This window comes from Ursus americanus, chromosome 10 (genome assembly GCF_024610735.1).
Source record: "Ursus americanus isolate L20-20 chromosome 10, mUrsAme1.1.p, whole genome shotgun sequence".
In the NCBI taxonomy this organism is placed as follows: Eukaryota; Metazoa; Chordata; class Mammalia; order Carnivora; family Ursidae; genus Ursus; species Ursus americanus.
In genome coordinates, this window is record NC_142136.1 from 50,295,026 (window position 1) to 50,310,533 (window position 15,508).

At 49.6% G+C, this 15,508-nt stretch overlaps 1 protein-coding gene across 1 annotated transcript; it reads left to right on the top strand.

The window, feature by feature from the left end:
* The first annotated feature begins 1,655 nt into the window (after positions 1–1,655).
* Positions 1,656–14,748, top strand: RGCC (regulator of cell cycle). The gene is made up of 5 exons (XM_045810996.2): positions 1,656–1,922; positions 2,418–2,603; positions 11,139–11,246; positions 13,015–13,077; positions 14,354–14,748. The coding sequence occupies exons 1-5, from the start codon at positions 1,874–1,876 to the stop codon at positions 14,359–14,361; spliced, it is 414 nt and encodes a 137-aa protein (XP_045666952.1). The 5' UTR covers positions 1,656–1,873; the 3' UTR covers positions 14,362–14,748.
* The last annotated feature ends 760 nt before the right edge of the window (positions 14,749–15,508 follow it).

Here is a 15,508-nt window from a genome sequence, read left to right on the forward strand (position 1 = left end):
CATCTTAAGTTGCCTTATAAAGGGGTACAGATGACAACAAGCAGCCAACCACTGCTGGTAGAGATAAGGTTATCTTCATTGTCACTCGCTCAGGAAATTAACATGGCTGCTGAAAAGTGGGGCTGTCTGGTAGGCTCTTCTGAAGATCAGCTTGGCTGATTCTTAGCTGACAGGGACTCTGAGTCACTCTGCATGAGCTGGGTGGGGTGTCCAAGACCCTGCAACCCAGCCCTAGCTGAGAAGGCATTTGGAAAGCAGTTCCCTGGCCTCAGCTCCCAGATGGGTTGCTGCTCCGTTATCCCAGGGCATCACCCTTGGGTGCCATGCAAGTCAAAGAGCATGAGGAAGGAAAGGAGAGAAAAAAAGAATGTAAAATGGAGGTGGGAAAAATAAGAAAAAGAGAGACAAAATGAAAGATGCATATGCCTTGCCTTGTCGTGTCAAGGTCCTGGGTGATCTGTCTCCTTACTTGGAGCCTCTTCCTCCTGTCATAGGCTCAGTGCATCACCTTACAGGTGGAGGAAGGGAGGGTGTGGTAAAGCCCAAAGTGGCTCTAAAACCAGACAGACCTGCCTTTCCATCATTACCTGACAGACAACCTCATCTCTGGTGCCTCAGTTTCCTCACCTGTGAAACTAGCCGTAATCCCACCCCTCGGGATGGCTGTCTGGGCTGGAAATGGTGCATGCCGGAACCTGACCCAGGAGGCTCTTGATAACCCGGTAAGAAGCCTCTCTTCCCTCCGAGGTCAGTTTTGTGGATCAGAGACCCTAGCAGCCTTGTCCAAAAGAACTTTCTGCGATGGCGGCCCATTGGGCGCTTAGTATGTGTCTGGTGAGGCTGAGGGACTGAGGTTTTCACCGTCTTCTATTCCAGTTGTTCTACACTTACCTTGCCTCCTGTGCGGCTAGTGGCCGCCCCCTGGAGCAGCGCAAGGAGAGTGATTCCTGGCCGTGACCGGTCCCCGCCAGGCTGCTGGGCAGGGGGCCCAGTGGTGAGGACCCTGAAAGGCGCTGGGTACGCTCTGCACCTACGCAGTAGTTTCTTTCCCTGACAAAAACTCCTCCTGAATAAGGTCGGGCTGGCGTGAAAGCCCAGGACAGGGTCAGACTCCGGGCTCTGGGATGGGAGCAATTAAGGCTTGTAACCGTGTGGACTCCACGACTTCTGTCCCTGTCTTCCTCTACCCTCTCCACTCCGTTTGCCCACAATCCCTAAGTCCCCTGGGGAAATGCGGTGGGGACGCGGGAGCCTCCCTCTGCGTGTGTGACACCCGTCTGGGCCTGCTAGGGCTACTTTATTCTTGGCAGGAAACCCTAGAGGCTCAGCACGTCCATTTCACAGATGAGGAAACTAAGGCTGGAGGAGGTAAAGGGCACGCGGCAGGAAGCGGGGGTGCTGCAGCCCAAAACTCTCTGGGGCTCTGGTGGCCACAGAGACACTTCAGCGAGTCGGGTTGTCAGGGTGCGCGGGCCAAGTGGCGAGTAAATATTTGGGGCGGTAACCCGGTCTCCAGCAACTCCCCGTCACCGCGGTTCCGCGGCGGGCGCGTGGCGAGGGCGGTGCCTGGGGGACAGGGACGTCCCCTGCGCTGCGGATGGGACACACCCGCCGGCCCCGCCCCGGCCCGCCTCCGCCCGCGGCTATAAGACGGCGGAGCTGGAGGGTGGCGGCGGCGGGAGAAAGAGCGGGCGTGCGCACGGTGCTGAAGGCGACGCGGCAGGAGCGCAGCCAGGCGAGCTAGACCCGCAGGGCGGGAGCGCGGGCAGGAGAGCGGGCCAAGTGCAGCTCGGGCCTCGGCGCCAGCGGCTGCACCGTCCCCGGGCTCAGCTCCCCGCCGGACCCTCCGCGGCGCGCGGGGCCGAGTCCGCCCATGAAGCCGCCCGCCGCGCAGAGCAGCCCCGCGGCCGCCGCGGCGGCAGGTGAGTGCGGGACCCTTAAAGCCCTGGCCCTTCAGAGAGAGCGGGTCCCGGGGCGTCCCTTTCCCCGCCCGTCCCCATCCTCACCCGCGGGACCCTGCCCGTGGCGGCTTCGGCCGTCCTCCCCGCGCCGGGCTGGGGACACTTAACGGGCGTATCCTGACCCAGGCTTCCCACCGCCACCGGTTCGCACGCGCCCCTGGGGGACGAGCGTGGGGACGAGTACCCGACAGCGCGTGGGAAAGAGTTCCGCTGCGTGGATCAGCTGGGTGACCTTTGGTCGGCACCTTCACACGGCGGAGGCTCAGTTTCCGTGTCTCTGAAATGGGCAGACTAATAGAACCGCTTCGGGGGCTGGTTGAGAGTATGCAAAGATAAGCAACAGGCAGCGACCGCGTGGCTGTCACTCGGCGCGCGCGCCGTGAATGTTAGCTATCCTCGGGAATGGGGGCGGCCCCCTCCGAGCCCAGCACCTGAGCCCGCCATCGCTGTCCCCAGCCCCGGCCTTGGACTCGGCGGCCGCCGGGGACCTGACGGATGCGCTGTGCGAGTTCGACGCGGTGCTGGCCGACTTCGCGTCGCCCTTCCACGAGCGCCACTTCCACTACGAGGAGCACCTGGAGCGCATGAAGCGTCGGAGCAGCGCCAGCGTGAGCGACAGCAGCGGCTTCAGCGACTCGGAGAGTAAGTGTGGCCCCAATGGGGAATGTGCCAGAGCCCGGGGAACGCCCAGTAAGGAGCACTGGGGGCCCGGGTCTCAGTTTGCTGATCCGTAAACCGAGGGGTGGCGCCCCGCGAAGTTAGCCCAAGGCACCGCGCTGTCCTAGGACTCCCGCAGCGGGGGCAAGACCCCCGGTGCTGTCCCTCGGAGGCCCTTGGAGGGCCAGCTGGTCTACCTGCCACCTGCTGGTGTTCAGAGGCAGGAAAGTTTAAGCAGCTTGCCCTGACCCAGCCATACGGGACTCCTGGGACCCAAGCCCGGCTTTCCCACAGTTACCTCTCCTCCCTTCCCCTGCCCTTCTCTCTCTGCAGTCATTTTTTCAGAGTGTGTGGGGCAAGTGCCGCAGGAATGGGGGTAGAGGGAGACATGGGAGAGCACAATACTGAAAAATTTGTGACACCAGGGAAGGTTTCATAAGCTGCTGTTCTTGGGATTTTTGAAATAACTTCTTGCATTTTCTTCTGGCTCTGAGCTCCCAGACTTGCTGCTGCGCTCATGGCAGTTTTGAAAGAATCTCTGGCACCGCAGAGTTCAAGTGTTTTAGAAAGTGCCCCTCTTCCTTCAGGCGGGTCCACCCCGGGGACTGCTGGCATCCACCCCCCCCACCCAGCCCCCACCCCGCTGTGACTGGAGAGGGAGCCAGAGAGCAGATGGGCATAGAAGTGCCTCCTGGCAACTTTTCTCATAAGGAGACTACCCCAGGGTCTCTTTGTCTTAAATGACCTTGCAAGGAGTGAGACAGTTTTTTATTCGGGGATCAAATGGTCTGTAAGGATTATAGATATCTGTTTAGGTGTCAAACAGCAAATCTGGTGACTTTTCAATGTTATGTGATTGTTGGTTTTCAAATTCTGGATGGCTTATTATTTTTCAAAGTGAATAGACTTTTCTGAGTTATTCTTGAGGCTTCATTCCCCAGACGGTTTACCAGCATGAATGTCACTCCCTTTGCTGCCCTTGACTCTGGAAGTGAAAGCAATGACACAGTGACCTTTCCTTGTGAGTCTTTTCTTTTGAAATCTGAAGCTCTTCCTTGTTCCAGGGCAAAGATACAGTCCCAGACCTCAACATGAGCTGTCCTCCTGGAAGTGAATGAAGGCCCTTGTCACCCTGTCCAGGGCTTGAGTCAGAAACCTGAGGTCCCTCTTGACTTTCCTTGGCCGTCCTGCCCAAGGGTTAGATTTAATTGCAGCTTTTGAGGTGAACAGGAATGGAATAGTGTGCTGTTAATTTTCTGTTTTGTACTTTTGGACTTTATGTGTAATGACTGGACTGCTTATTTTCAATTTCAAAGGGAAATCGAAAAACTTTTGAAATTTGTCTCAGTATCTGTGGCCAAACTTAAATATGTCTCCTTCTGCTGGGGCATGGAGCGAGTTATTCATCAAGTACCAATTCTCTCCCCCACAGGAAAGCAAGCTGGGACAGCCTGTCCAGTGCCATACTATTGCAAAGAACAACTCCTTTCTAAACCACAGCGGCATTTGGCTGGAATATGGTCTGAGCTGGCCCATCATGGGTGATTGCAGCTCCCTCGGGGCAGGGTCTCAGATTTGAGATCTGTTTTCAGGAGCCTCAACGAGAAGGCGCTCAGAAACACATTCTTCATGATTTGGGGGGAGATATTTGGAATAGTCTGTAGTTTCTCTTGGGGGTGTGTGTATGTGTATTTTGCTTTCTGCTTTTGTTGTTCACTGTTACGCTGACCCTTCGTTTGGTGGCTAGAGGAGTAATGGGGATGGTATAAAGAAGGCTCAGATGATATTAGTCTTCCTTATAAATGTGTAGTTTGTCCTCCATAAGACTGGTTAGAAATAGTGTTGGCAGAAGCAGTGTGTATCCAAATAGTAATTTCTTAAGGAAGCATAGTGTGCGTCTCTTAACAGCCACCAAGAACTGAGCACAGACATTTATTAGACGTATTTATCTGCTCGGTGCTTTTCTGAGGAAGAGAATGTTTGAGAGAGGTAGAGCCTACTGAGATTTAGGGCACCAAAAGGGAGACCTACCGGCATAATGATAATAAGAGCAGCTCACTTTTACCAAGCCCTTACTAGGATTATTGTTATTTATTAGCTCTTACTAGTAGTGATCTCTTTGCTGTGCTTTCAATGTGTTATCTCATAGGACCTCTACCACAGTCCTCTAAGATAGGCATTATTATCTCCATATTTCTGATAAGAGAACAGAACTACACGGGCCCTCTCGAAGACCTTGCTCTTGTCACCATGGATGGTTAGCTAGAATGGGAACCAGGTCCTCAGGAATAGACTTGAAGTCCCATTGGACCCAAATCACGTGCCTGTTTATCGATAGCGGTTGTGTCTGAGGGTGTCTCTTCAAGGCCAGGTCAGTGGGGCCCAGGCTGAGTTCTGTCGGGGCCCTGGGCCACAGGTGGGCCTTAGTCTCTCTAACTGTGAAATTGAAAGGATGCTATTGAGTGGTGCTGGTAGAAACATCCATAAGCTGACTATTAGGAAGAAAAGATTTGCTGTTTCCTGCTTTCAAGAAAACATTAAAATGCATACACCAGGCTCTATTACATTGATCAGATACATTTGAGCCCGTGTCTTGCATGCAAGTGTCACGTAGGAGCTATGGTCCTCACTCTGCCTTCCACCTACCGCTCTATCGCTCAGGAAATGCAGCCACCTTACAAGATGGCTCAAAGCAGCAATTCTGGTGTTTTGAAGAACCCTTCCTTGGGGGCGCCTGGGTGGCTCAGTCTGTTAAGCTTCAGACTTGATTTTAGCTCAGGTCACGATCTCAGGGCCGTGAGATTGAGCTCCATTCCGAGCATGGAGCCTGCTTAAGATTCTCTCTCTACCTCTCCCTCTGCCACTACCCTTTCTTCTCAAAAAAACCTCCCAAAAAACAAAAAAACAAAAAAAAAACCCTTCCTTTTCTCACTAAAATAAAAATATTTAGCTTGCTTGCATCCAGAGAAGAAATATAGACATTCCTTCCATCCAAAGAAGAAAATTACTTCTGTAGAAGAGAAGAACATACATTTAATAAAGAAATACTCCCTGTTCCCAGTTACGGGGGGGGGGGTCCTCCCAAGACGTGAAGAGGACCAAAATGAAAATTGCAAGATAACGCCACGTCATGGGTGGCATTCAAATGGGGGTTGATCAAAACAGGCTTGTTCCTTTCCCCTAGACTTGGGTCCAATAGGTAATTTCAGACACTTGGGTGGGAGCTGTTTTAATGCCAGCAGTAAAAGGGCAGTGTAATTAGGAGCTAGGGCAGTGTTGTTCAAACTTGATCCTTAGAGGTGCTCCAGAGGTTGTAAACTTCTTTGGTTTGAACTTATTTTAAGATAATATACTGTTTTTCAGTATTTTCAAAACTAAATGCACACCGGGATTTAGTAATGGAATGTAATGGAATTTTAACTCGTAATTACCTAAGTTTTAACCAATGTATTATAATATTAACCTGAACTTGTAAAAGGTGGTAGGCACTTCTATCTTTGCTGTGTTGGGGTTTCACACACCTTTTTCCTTTGAAGAGAGGGAAGTGTTTACTACCTAACAGGAAGTTCCTGTGAATGCGAGGGATGTTGTGATATTGTAGAGCCGTTTTAGGGAATGAGGAACTGGCTCCTTTAGCGTGTGCAAGACCAGAACATTTGTATCCCCTTGCCTAGAGTCTTCCAGCTTGCGCACCTGCTGGACGCCGGGGGCCAGCACGACAGGCAGCGTTATTGGCCAATCTGGCACAGAAGCTACAGAGACTAGAATCCGGACTTGTTCAAGCCAGGAGAGACTAGAAGTTAGGAGCCCTCAGGGTGCCCTGGCACGCTGGTAGGGGTTCCAGGTGGGGGACGGGGCTCACTCTGTCGGAGATCAGGAGAGGTGTCCAGAGGGGCCCAGTGTGCCAGAAGGGAAGCTGGGGCAATAATGTTGAAAGGAGATTCACCCCCCTCAGGCCCCCTCCCCCCCCCGCACCGTTCCCTGTGGCAAAAGGGAAACAGGTCCAAGGCTTTCTTTTTCCCAGTTAATTACTATAGTTTGCTTGTCTTCAACGACTGTTCTATATTTACAGGAGCTCTGGGCAAGGTTTGCCGTCTGTGGCTTTCCTTCCCTCTGGGGTAGCACATGCCGGGGCTAACCCTAAATTACCTTTCTCCCCACCCCCAAGCTCCAAAAGCACAACTACCTTTTAAACAAGCCTCTGGTTTTACAGCTGAGTTTCTCCAGCTCTGTTGGCGAGCACTGAAGTTGGACATTTGTCCATTGAATGTGCTGACATTTCTTCAGCTGGTGTCTTAGAAAACTTGGTCCCCGAGCTCGAGGTTCTTGGCCGTCGTTCACCAAGGTGACTTGCCAAGGACATTTCCAATGGGGCTTTGAGATGCTCGTGAGATGGGGCTTTATAGATGCTGTGGAGCCCTGCAAGATCTCGTCTCGTCACCTGCCAACGTTCCCCAGATCATTACCGCGTGTGTCCCTGGAACCCTTGTTGGAGTGGGGCCATCGTACATTAACACGCTATCAGCCAGCAACACGTTGCTGTCATTTTATCAGACTAACTGGCTGTTGCTTTGCAAGGGGTAGAGTTGCAGAGGAGTGGAAAGAGCGGGAAGTCAGGCTTTCCTTGCCTTTTCATCTACCACAGTGCCTTCCATGAGATCTTCTTCATGGAGCGTGCTTAATAAAAGTCCATGGAGTGAAATTTTTTTGGATAAAAAAGGAAGCGAGATCTAGAGCCTGGGCTCCTTCTGTGCTGGTGGTTTGTTTCAGGGAGGTTTATTCTCGGGTGCCTCCGAAGATAAGCTTCTCTTAAGAATTTTGCTGCTCTCTGAAGAGGAAGAGAAAGCCCGGTCCCAGAATCTTGATGGTTACTATTCTCTGTGGTGACCTCGCCTCTCCTGGACATGTCATCCTCCATTTCGCCAGGAATTTAGAATAAAATCATGAAAACCATAGGAATCATCCATGGAGCACCTAGTGAGTATTCCCCTTTTGCTGAAGAGGAAACGGAGGCTCAGAGATGAAGTGATTTGCACAGGGTCACACAGCTGTCATGGCCTCCCATCCCACACGTCTCTACCGTGGCAGCTTCTGCTGGGCTTCCTTGGTAGCTTTGGGCTTCTTGAAGTTGCTTTTTTCGTGAATGACGTGTGTACAGTATTACCACAGGGTGGAACTAAACTGCGGGCAGGTTTGGCTCAAGGATGCTGGGGGTTCATTTCCTGTTGATGGTTGAATATTTTGGAGGCTGGAGTCAGGTCTGGCTCAGATTAAAACTCATGGAGAGAGAAAGGAATCAAGGTGTGGCAATGTGCCGGTGTGCGAGCCTGTGTGTGTGTGTGTGTGTGTGTGGTTGGGGAGTTGTAAGGGGAGAGGGGAAGTGGGGAAGGGAGCGCGTGCTATGCTGACATGCCTGCATGTGTGTGTGTGTGGTTGGGGAATTGTAAGGGGAGAGGGGAAGTGGGGAAGGGAGCACGTGCTATGCTGACATGCCTGCATGTGTGTGTGTGTGTGTTTATATAGATATTGTACCTCGTATTTTTTCTCTCCCTCCCTCATTGGGGGGAGTAGCATGAGTTCATTAGCAGTAAGAGGAACTTCTGATTATTTTAAGTTTGGTTTGCAACTGAATTTATTAGGCAAGTAACAACCGGTTTGTCTATATATTTTCTAAGTTTGAGGAAAATACTTGGATCAAAAAGGCATTTTCACACCAGGCTTTAAAGGCCAAGAGGTCCACTGTGGCAGTGTCCTGGTGCTATGACTCATTCTCTACAGAGTCTCAAAACCACCTGAATGACCCAGAGTTTTTCCTGAATCTTCTTTGGATTCTTTTTTTTTCCCTACCATTTTGCAATGGCGTTTTCCATGTCTAGATCATTCCTTCCCCCAAAACTCAATGACATTGGTCTACTTGCCTGTGAGGAAAAACAAATTGCGTGTGCATGTCCCCGGTCCCCCCCTTCCCCCGAAGGATGAGTATATGTGGCTGGAAAATTGTTGAGGATTTGGAGCAGAAGAGAGATGAAGTCCAAAGTCAGGGCAAGAGCTGGTGGTGCAGGGCGGGGTGGAGTGAGGTGTGGTGACAAAACTGGCTCTCAAGGACCAACTGCTTTTGGAAGATAGAGACCAGAGGCGTGGCCACCTCAGTCTGGGCCAGCAAGTCTCTGGGCTCGCTACTCTGGGCCAGGGATGGGGGCGATGCTCTCGGTGTTCTTCAGAACCACAGATCATGTGCCAAGTGCCTCATATTCCTTCCTTCTGGCTCAGGGGTCTGGGCCCGAGGCCAGCCTCCCCGGGGCCCTCTGTGGTTTTCCTGCCCCTAAGTCTTACCTCATCTTTTCCCTACAAGTTTCTCAGGTTCTATTTGTGGCGATTCTCCTACTTATTGCGGGGTGACAAACAGTAATGCTCTGCGGTAGGTCTGCAACAGACGTGACCACTTTCTTGTACGTAAGGGACAGGCTTTCCCTTGAGAAAATCCAGACTGCTCTAGAGGTGGGCTCAGCGGACAAAGCAGGCAGAAAGGCTTCCCCAGCTGAGTTCCACAGAGAGCAAGTGTCCTGAGAAATATGAATGGGCTGCCACGAAAAATGTGTCCCATAGTTAAACTTGAGAAATAAGGCTGAGCTGGTTTATCGTAAGACTTCTCAGGGACATTAAAGTGGGAAGACACAGTGGGAATCTCCAGGGGTGCTCAGTGTTTCTCAAACATAGTTGATCACACGGTTCTTCTTTCCAAAGGACCAGTGTTCTGAGGAATATATTTTTGGGGAAATATAAGTGCAAGGTTTGGTATTTTGGATCTCAGTAGGTGTTCATCCTCAAAGCCCTGAAGAGTGACTGTGGTGCTTTTAGGTGACCTGGGCTGGACCTCTGAAGGGAGAAAAGATCGGGTGGGTTAGGTGTGTTTGGAAGAGTGGACAAGATGAGTGTGTAGGTCAGGAAGACAAGATGGCGCTGGGGCCACCTGGTCAGTGGAGGGTGGGAGGGTGTCGTGCCTGAGAACTTGTAGCAGCCTTTGTAGGGACAAAGCTGAATTTTTTTGGGATGAGAACCTCTGCTTCGGAAAACCCTTTTTATTCTGAGTATATCTTCTGTAACTTACTCATGCTCACTTTAAGTGATGGGGACCAAAGAAAGATGTTTTTGCCTCCTCCTGAGTTGGAGATCATTGGATTAAAGTGAGTGAATCCCAAAGAAGAGTAGAGTCCTGGCCAGGCCCTCTTGATTCAGCTGCCCCCTCTCACCTGAAGAGCCTTCCCAGAGCTCATCTCTGCTACAACCATGGCTGGCTTTGTGTTTTGTTTTAACCAGGAAGGCTGTGACTTTGTGACCTCAGAGGCCACATCCTGCTTCTGCTGGCTGCTCTGCCTTTGAGCCCTTTGAGTGGGTGCAACTCGGCCACCAGCTCCCTTCTGCTGTCACAGCCACGCGACTGGGCTGGCTGTGGGTTGGTTTCCTCTTTCTTGGCAGGGGCTAGAGAAGTAGATTCTCAGAACTTAAGAGCTGGAAGGGACTTTAAGGATTCCGTAGCCTTCCCATTTTCCTGGTGGCTAAGCTGAGGCTCAGGGGTGTCTTGCTCAAGGGCACCGGAAGGCAGAGCCGGTAGCTGAGCTGGTTCCCTTGACTCCCAGCACAGCCCTGCCTCGGGGACCTCGCTCGCTCTTGCTCTGGTCTTTGGGGGTATGACAATAGAGGGAGCCACAAAATCACTCCAAGTGTCTATAACTAACAACCTCTAGAAGAAATATTTGTCTCTGACCCTCTAGCTTATCCTTAGAGGGTAAGTTCTCAGGAAAACCATGACAAAGATCTCTTGAGCAGGCAGGGAGGATTATTATTATTATTTTTTAAACATTTCTTCAAAAGACTTATTTATTTATTTTAGAGAGAGAGGAAAAGAGAGAAGGAGGGAAGAGGGAGGGGCAGAGAGAATCTCAAGCAGACTCCCTGCTTTGTGTGGAGCCTGACATGGGGCTCGATCTCACAACCCTGAGATCCTGACCTGAGCTGAAATCAAGAGTCAGACGCTTAGCTGACTGAGCCACCCAGGCACTCCCAGGAGGGAGGGTTATTAGTTAATGGGATCCAACCTTAGACTCGTATTTTAGGGAATTCAGAGGGCAGAAGGGACATTTTTTAGGAAACATGATTCTTTAGGTCTAAAATCTCCAACCCCCCCACCGCCACCCCTCATCAGCCAAGCACTGGCTTGGTTGTCGGTTAGACACCTGGTCAGTGGACTCCCATGTGTTGCGAAGAAGGCTGGGCTGGTCGTAATAATGCTATCCCACTCTCCATTTCGCAGGGAAGCGAGGTCCTTGGTGTGCATGACACATCCGCACGCACACACAGGCACACTCCCCTGCCTCAAATCATTTCGGGGGCATAAATGTAAAATCTGGAAATCTACCTGTTTTCTTTAAAGCCTTGCTCCTTTGGGAGGGGAGCTGTCGGTTATCAATAGACTGTGGCCTGAAAACCACCTCGAATGAGTTACGTTTTCTTTCCTGAAAGGTGCAGATTCGCTCTATAGGAACAGCTTCAGCTTCAGTGATGAAAAACTGAATTCTCCAACAGACTCGGCTCCGGCTCTGCTCTCCCCCACTGGCGCTCCTCGGAAAGGTAGGCTCCTTAGCTGCGGTGTGAGCTTTTTGGCTTCCTTACTGCCTCTTCCCCCGTCCGTCTCTCCTCTCCTCCCCCTTATCCCTGACCGATCTTCCACAAATAGTGTGAAACAAATAGAACTAACATCCTCGTATGGGACGGTGTGAAGTGCAATTTGTTCTTTCTCAGGATTCTGATCAGTGTGAAAATGAATCAGATAAAAGGGGGCGGGGACAAGAAACCAGATTCGCAGGGAGAGAGAAAACCTGTCTTCCCGAGACTCTGCTTTCTCTCATGTGGTGTAATCAAGACTGCCAAATGACAGTGCTCTCTCCCAGACTGGTTGGTTCTAGAATTGAAAACTCAGCAGCAATTAGGCTTTGCAGAAAGTGGGATTCTTTTCATTTGCATTAACTAGTTGACCAATGCTTTCAGATTACCAATTGAACAATTAAAGGGGGTCATCCTCATGCGACAAGTGATGATCTCACATGATTTAAAATAGCAGCCCCAGCCTGGCTCTACTGTGATATTAATAGACCTAAAAAAGTTTTTAAAGATGCATGAGCAGTTTCTCATTTTTTGGAGCTTGTCAAGTGTCTCCAGCTGGAGAGCTAAATGTTCTGTTATATTGGACAAGTGCCCTTTTGAAAACAAAAGGAGTTTTTTTCCTCAAGAAACATTATACTTGCTGAAAATAGTTGCAGAATGCAATAAAAATGGAACACAGTTCAAAAAGAAATATGAAGATTCTATTACTTTTCTCACTCTTGGCATTAAGGAGGAATTTCCCTCTTTTTCTAAAGAGTGATTTTTAAATTCTCCTCTCAGCGGAGCAGTGTTAGTAACAGCCCCTGGGGACTCTGCCATTGTCCAGCTCCCTGTGGGTAAAACGGAGCTATTGAATTCAGAGAGACAGAACAGTCCAGGAAGCGGCTTCAAACGTGCTCAGATTTGCTCCCTGATCCTCCAGAGATAGGAATTAAAGAGGGAGAAAAAGCTCTAGTGGCAAATTGACTTTAAAAGCTAAGAACAACGAGCTATTTGTAACCAGCAAGGGTTAATTAATAAAAATATCCAGGAGTGCGTTTCGGAGAAGGCATGAATGTTGAGCTCTACAGGAAAGCGTGTACATCTCAGGATACAGAGGGGACAAAAGCAAGATAAGCACCTGTTGCCTTGTGCTGCCCCCTCGATGGGATGGGGCTGTCCCCGAAGCCTCACGTTGCCTTCCCTGTACCATTTTGACAAAGCGCGGTGGCTCTTCGTTCATTTCATACTGGAGGGACTCTGAGGGCTGCCGTGTCGCCCTGGGGTGCTAGCACAAATAGAACGGGTCAGAGGTGAGGCGGAGAGGAATATTGACTCCAGGTGTCCTCTCTGTACAGTGTCATGCTTACTGAATATTTTTTGACAGATAACTCAAATCCTACATGATCAAAAAATTAAAACTTTATCTTCCCCCCCTCACCCAGCTCCTCACTCCCCCTGCCCTTTTAAGGCAGTAAAGGGAGAGTCTCCTCCAGGTTGTTAGGGTGGGGGTGGCATGAGGGCTGATCAACTGAAAAAAAAAGAAGTAGACGAAATCTTCGGCGAATCTTCAGAATCAGTGTCTGAGTTGACTGTAAGTCAACACCGGGGCAGACACTGAGGGATGGTATAGGACACTTGACAGTAATGTCTCTGTAGGGGCAGAGATGCAGAATAGGGTCACATAATCCTAGGAACCGAGGGCCTCATGAGCTGTCGTTGATATAGAAACTGAAGGTTGACTCTTGTTTTTCAGCCAAACTAGGAGACACGAAAGAGCTAGAAGACTTTATTGCTGATCTTGACAGAACATTAGCAAGTGAGTACATGCCTGGTATTAAAAAAAAAAAATCAAACAGAAAACCAACCAACACTGCTGATAAAGTGCCATGATATTTACCAGCTTGCCTGGGGGCAGGAAGTTACATCATCAGGCTCCTTTAGGTTCCGAAACAACCCTAGTGGCTCAGAAAGAAATTCTGAGGATAAGCTTGTGTTCACGTAGGTCCTGTGCCTTTCCAAACGGTGAGAACAGGCCACCAGCAAACACTGACATTTTGTTTGAGAAATGCAGAGTAGTCGTGAGAGCGAGATCAGAGCTTGACCAAAATGGTGGCCTGGCAGACTTTTCAGGGGAGAAATGAGCCGACCACCCACAAGAGCAACGTGCTAACAAGCCAGACTGTTCCTTCCTGTGGGCCAGGGAAGTCTTCCCAGGTTAGATCCAGCGGCTTGAGGAGGTCTGATTTCTAGAGGGTTGGGTCCCAAAAGAAAGAATTGGCCTGGGGAGACCCCATAACCAATGGCCCACGTCTTAGTGAAAGACCTGGGTTAAGTACACACCACCTTGTTTTCCATTTGGCAGTTACACTAATGGTACCCCTTTTGTGTGACAGAAAATGTGGGGAACTGAAGATATCAGACCATAACTACGATGTCGGAGGGGGGGTGTCCAGAAGCTGGGGCCCTGAGAATCAGTCCACCCTCTCTGTTTCAAAAGGAAAGGATTGCAAGAGCCGGAAGGAGCAGCTAGAGCTTCCGGGATAAAAGTTTCAACAACTCGACTCCTGGCAGGCCATATTCAGTCACAGAGCAGAAGAATTTTGTCCTAGCCTCTTAATTTTTCAATGAAAGAGTTGATTTTCCATGAGAAATATTTTATGTTCTATTCTGTTAAACGGCCAAGTCAAACTGAAAAATTAGATCCAAAGCCGGTTATTTAAAAATGACTCTGTGCCTCACACTGAAACCTAAATATCAAGTGGAAAGTCCTCGTGTATTTTCGATTTATTGGAGAATTTTATGGCCCATTCTCTTCCATGCTGTACCATCCCACATCAGAAGACCAAGGCCTGTTTTGACAGAGATTATGGTAATTACAGCGCAATTTGCATGAGAGCCCTGGAACAAGCCTGCCTACTTCATGGAAATGGTAGCTGGCGGCCCACTTGGGCCAGTTAATCAGACACACATTATGTGGGAAGCCTGCCATTAAGTTTGGTGCTTTGATGCCTGTCTGCGATGGTGTGATCTGGTTAAGCATAGGAATTGGAAACTTTCGTGAGTGGATAACCTTATTTATCTCCTCTTTACAGGCATGTGAAACAAGGAGAAGTTCTGGGTCCTTTTATCATAAGGGAGAAGCTTCAGAAAGCTCCAAGGACCTGGTAAAATCAGCTACAGAATTTGCTGCCAGAGAGGCAGAGACAAGCGCTCACCTACCAGCAGGCCATTCTCAGGCTTGTCCTAAAACCAGCCTTTGCGATCATCTCTGGGCAATTTAGACAGTGAAACTGACTTGGTTTACCAGCTTGCAGCATATTAGAACAGACGATCCATGCTAATATTCTATTTTCTCTCAAAACATAGCTTTCCTGTAATTTAAAGTGCTTTTATGAAAATATTTGTAATTAATTATATAGAGTTGGAAACAGTAATATGCTTTTCCCAGTATAATATATTTTTGTATGCAAATAAAATTTGAACTGGAGTCTATTTTGTAAACTTCTTTTTTTTTCTTCTTTATTTCTTTCAGTATATTCCCATGCAAATAATACTCTGGTGGCAATAACACACCTCTTGACGTCTAACAAGGGTCTTAGGCGCTGCCAGGTTGCTCTAGACGATAGGCTGGTGAGCTTAAGTGTCACTCCGAAGCTCCTTCTGTACTCCAGAGGGAAATGCTGGCATATGATGCATGGGAAATTTTAATTTGGGGATTATGGGTTTTTTTAATTGAGGTATAGTTGACAAACAATACGATATTAGTTCCAGGTGTACCACATCGTGATTTGACAGCTGTATGCCTTACCAGACGCTCACCGCGATAAGTGTATCTGTCACCCTACGAAGTATTACGATATTATTGACTATATTCCCTATGCTGTACTTTTCATCTCTGTGACTGAGGGTTGTGGTTTTGATGGAATTTGGGTTTCCCTTCCATCTCTATTCTCCTCATCTCTTACCACCTTTCCAGGTGCCATGGGCTCTTTCCTTCAGTTAAGGGAAACAGTTGTTGCGCTCAAAATCCAGAACTGAAATATGAAGGAGCTTTGGGGCAGCTGGAGGACTTGGAAATGATGGTGCTCTTATCAGATCTGTGTGCTAAGAAAGATTTGATGGTGTTGGCCTTGATGCTTGCTTCAGGTGGCTTCCGTGGAGCTGGAGGCTTCAGACGCGAGGTCTTCCACGGGGGTGGGCTTTGCATGTGGAAGCCAATGACCCCCTCCGCTCCCCACCACCTGCCT

Excerpts from the sequence above, each read along its gene's own strand:
- RGCC (XM_045810996.2), top strand. The coding sequence starts at position 1,874 with ATGAAGCCGCCCGCCGCGCAGAGCAGCCCCGCGGCCGCCGCGGCGGCA. Across the intron at positions 1,923-2,417 it reads CGCGGCCGCCGCGGCGGCAG|CCCCGGCCTTGGACTCGGCG; the intron begins GTGAGTGCGGGA and ends CGCTGTCCCCAG. Across the intron at positions 11,247-13,014 it reads CACTGGCGCTCCTCGGAAAG|CCAAACTAGGAGACACGAAA; the intron begins GTAGGCTCCTTA and ends CTTGTTTTTCAG.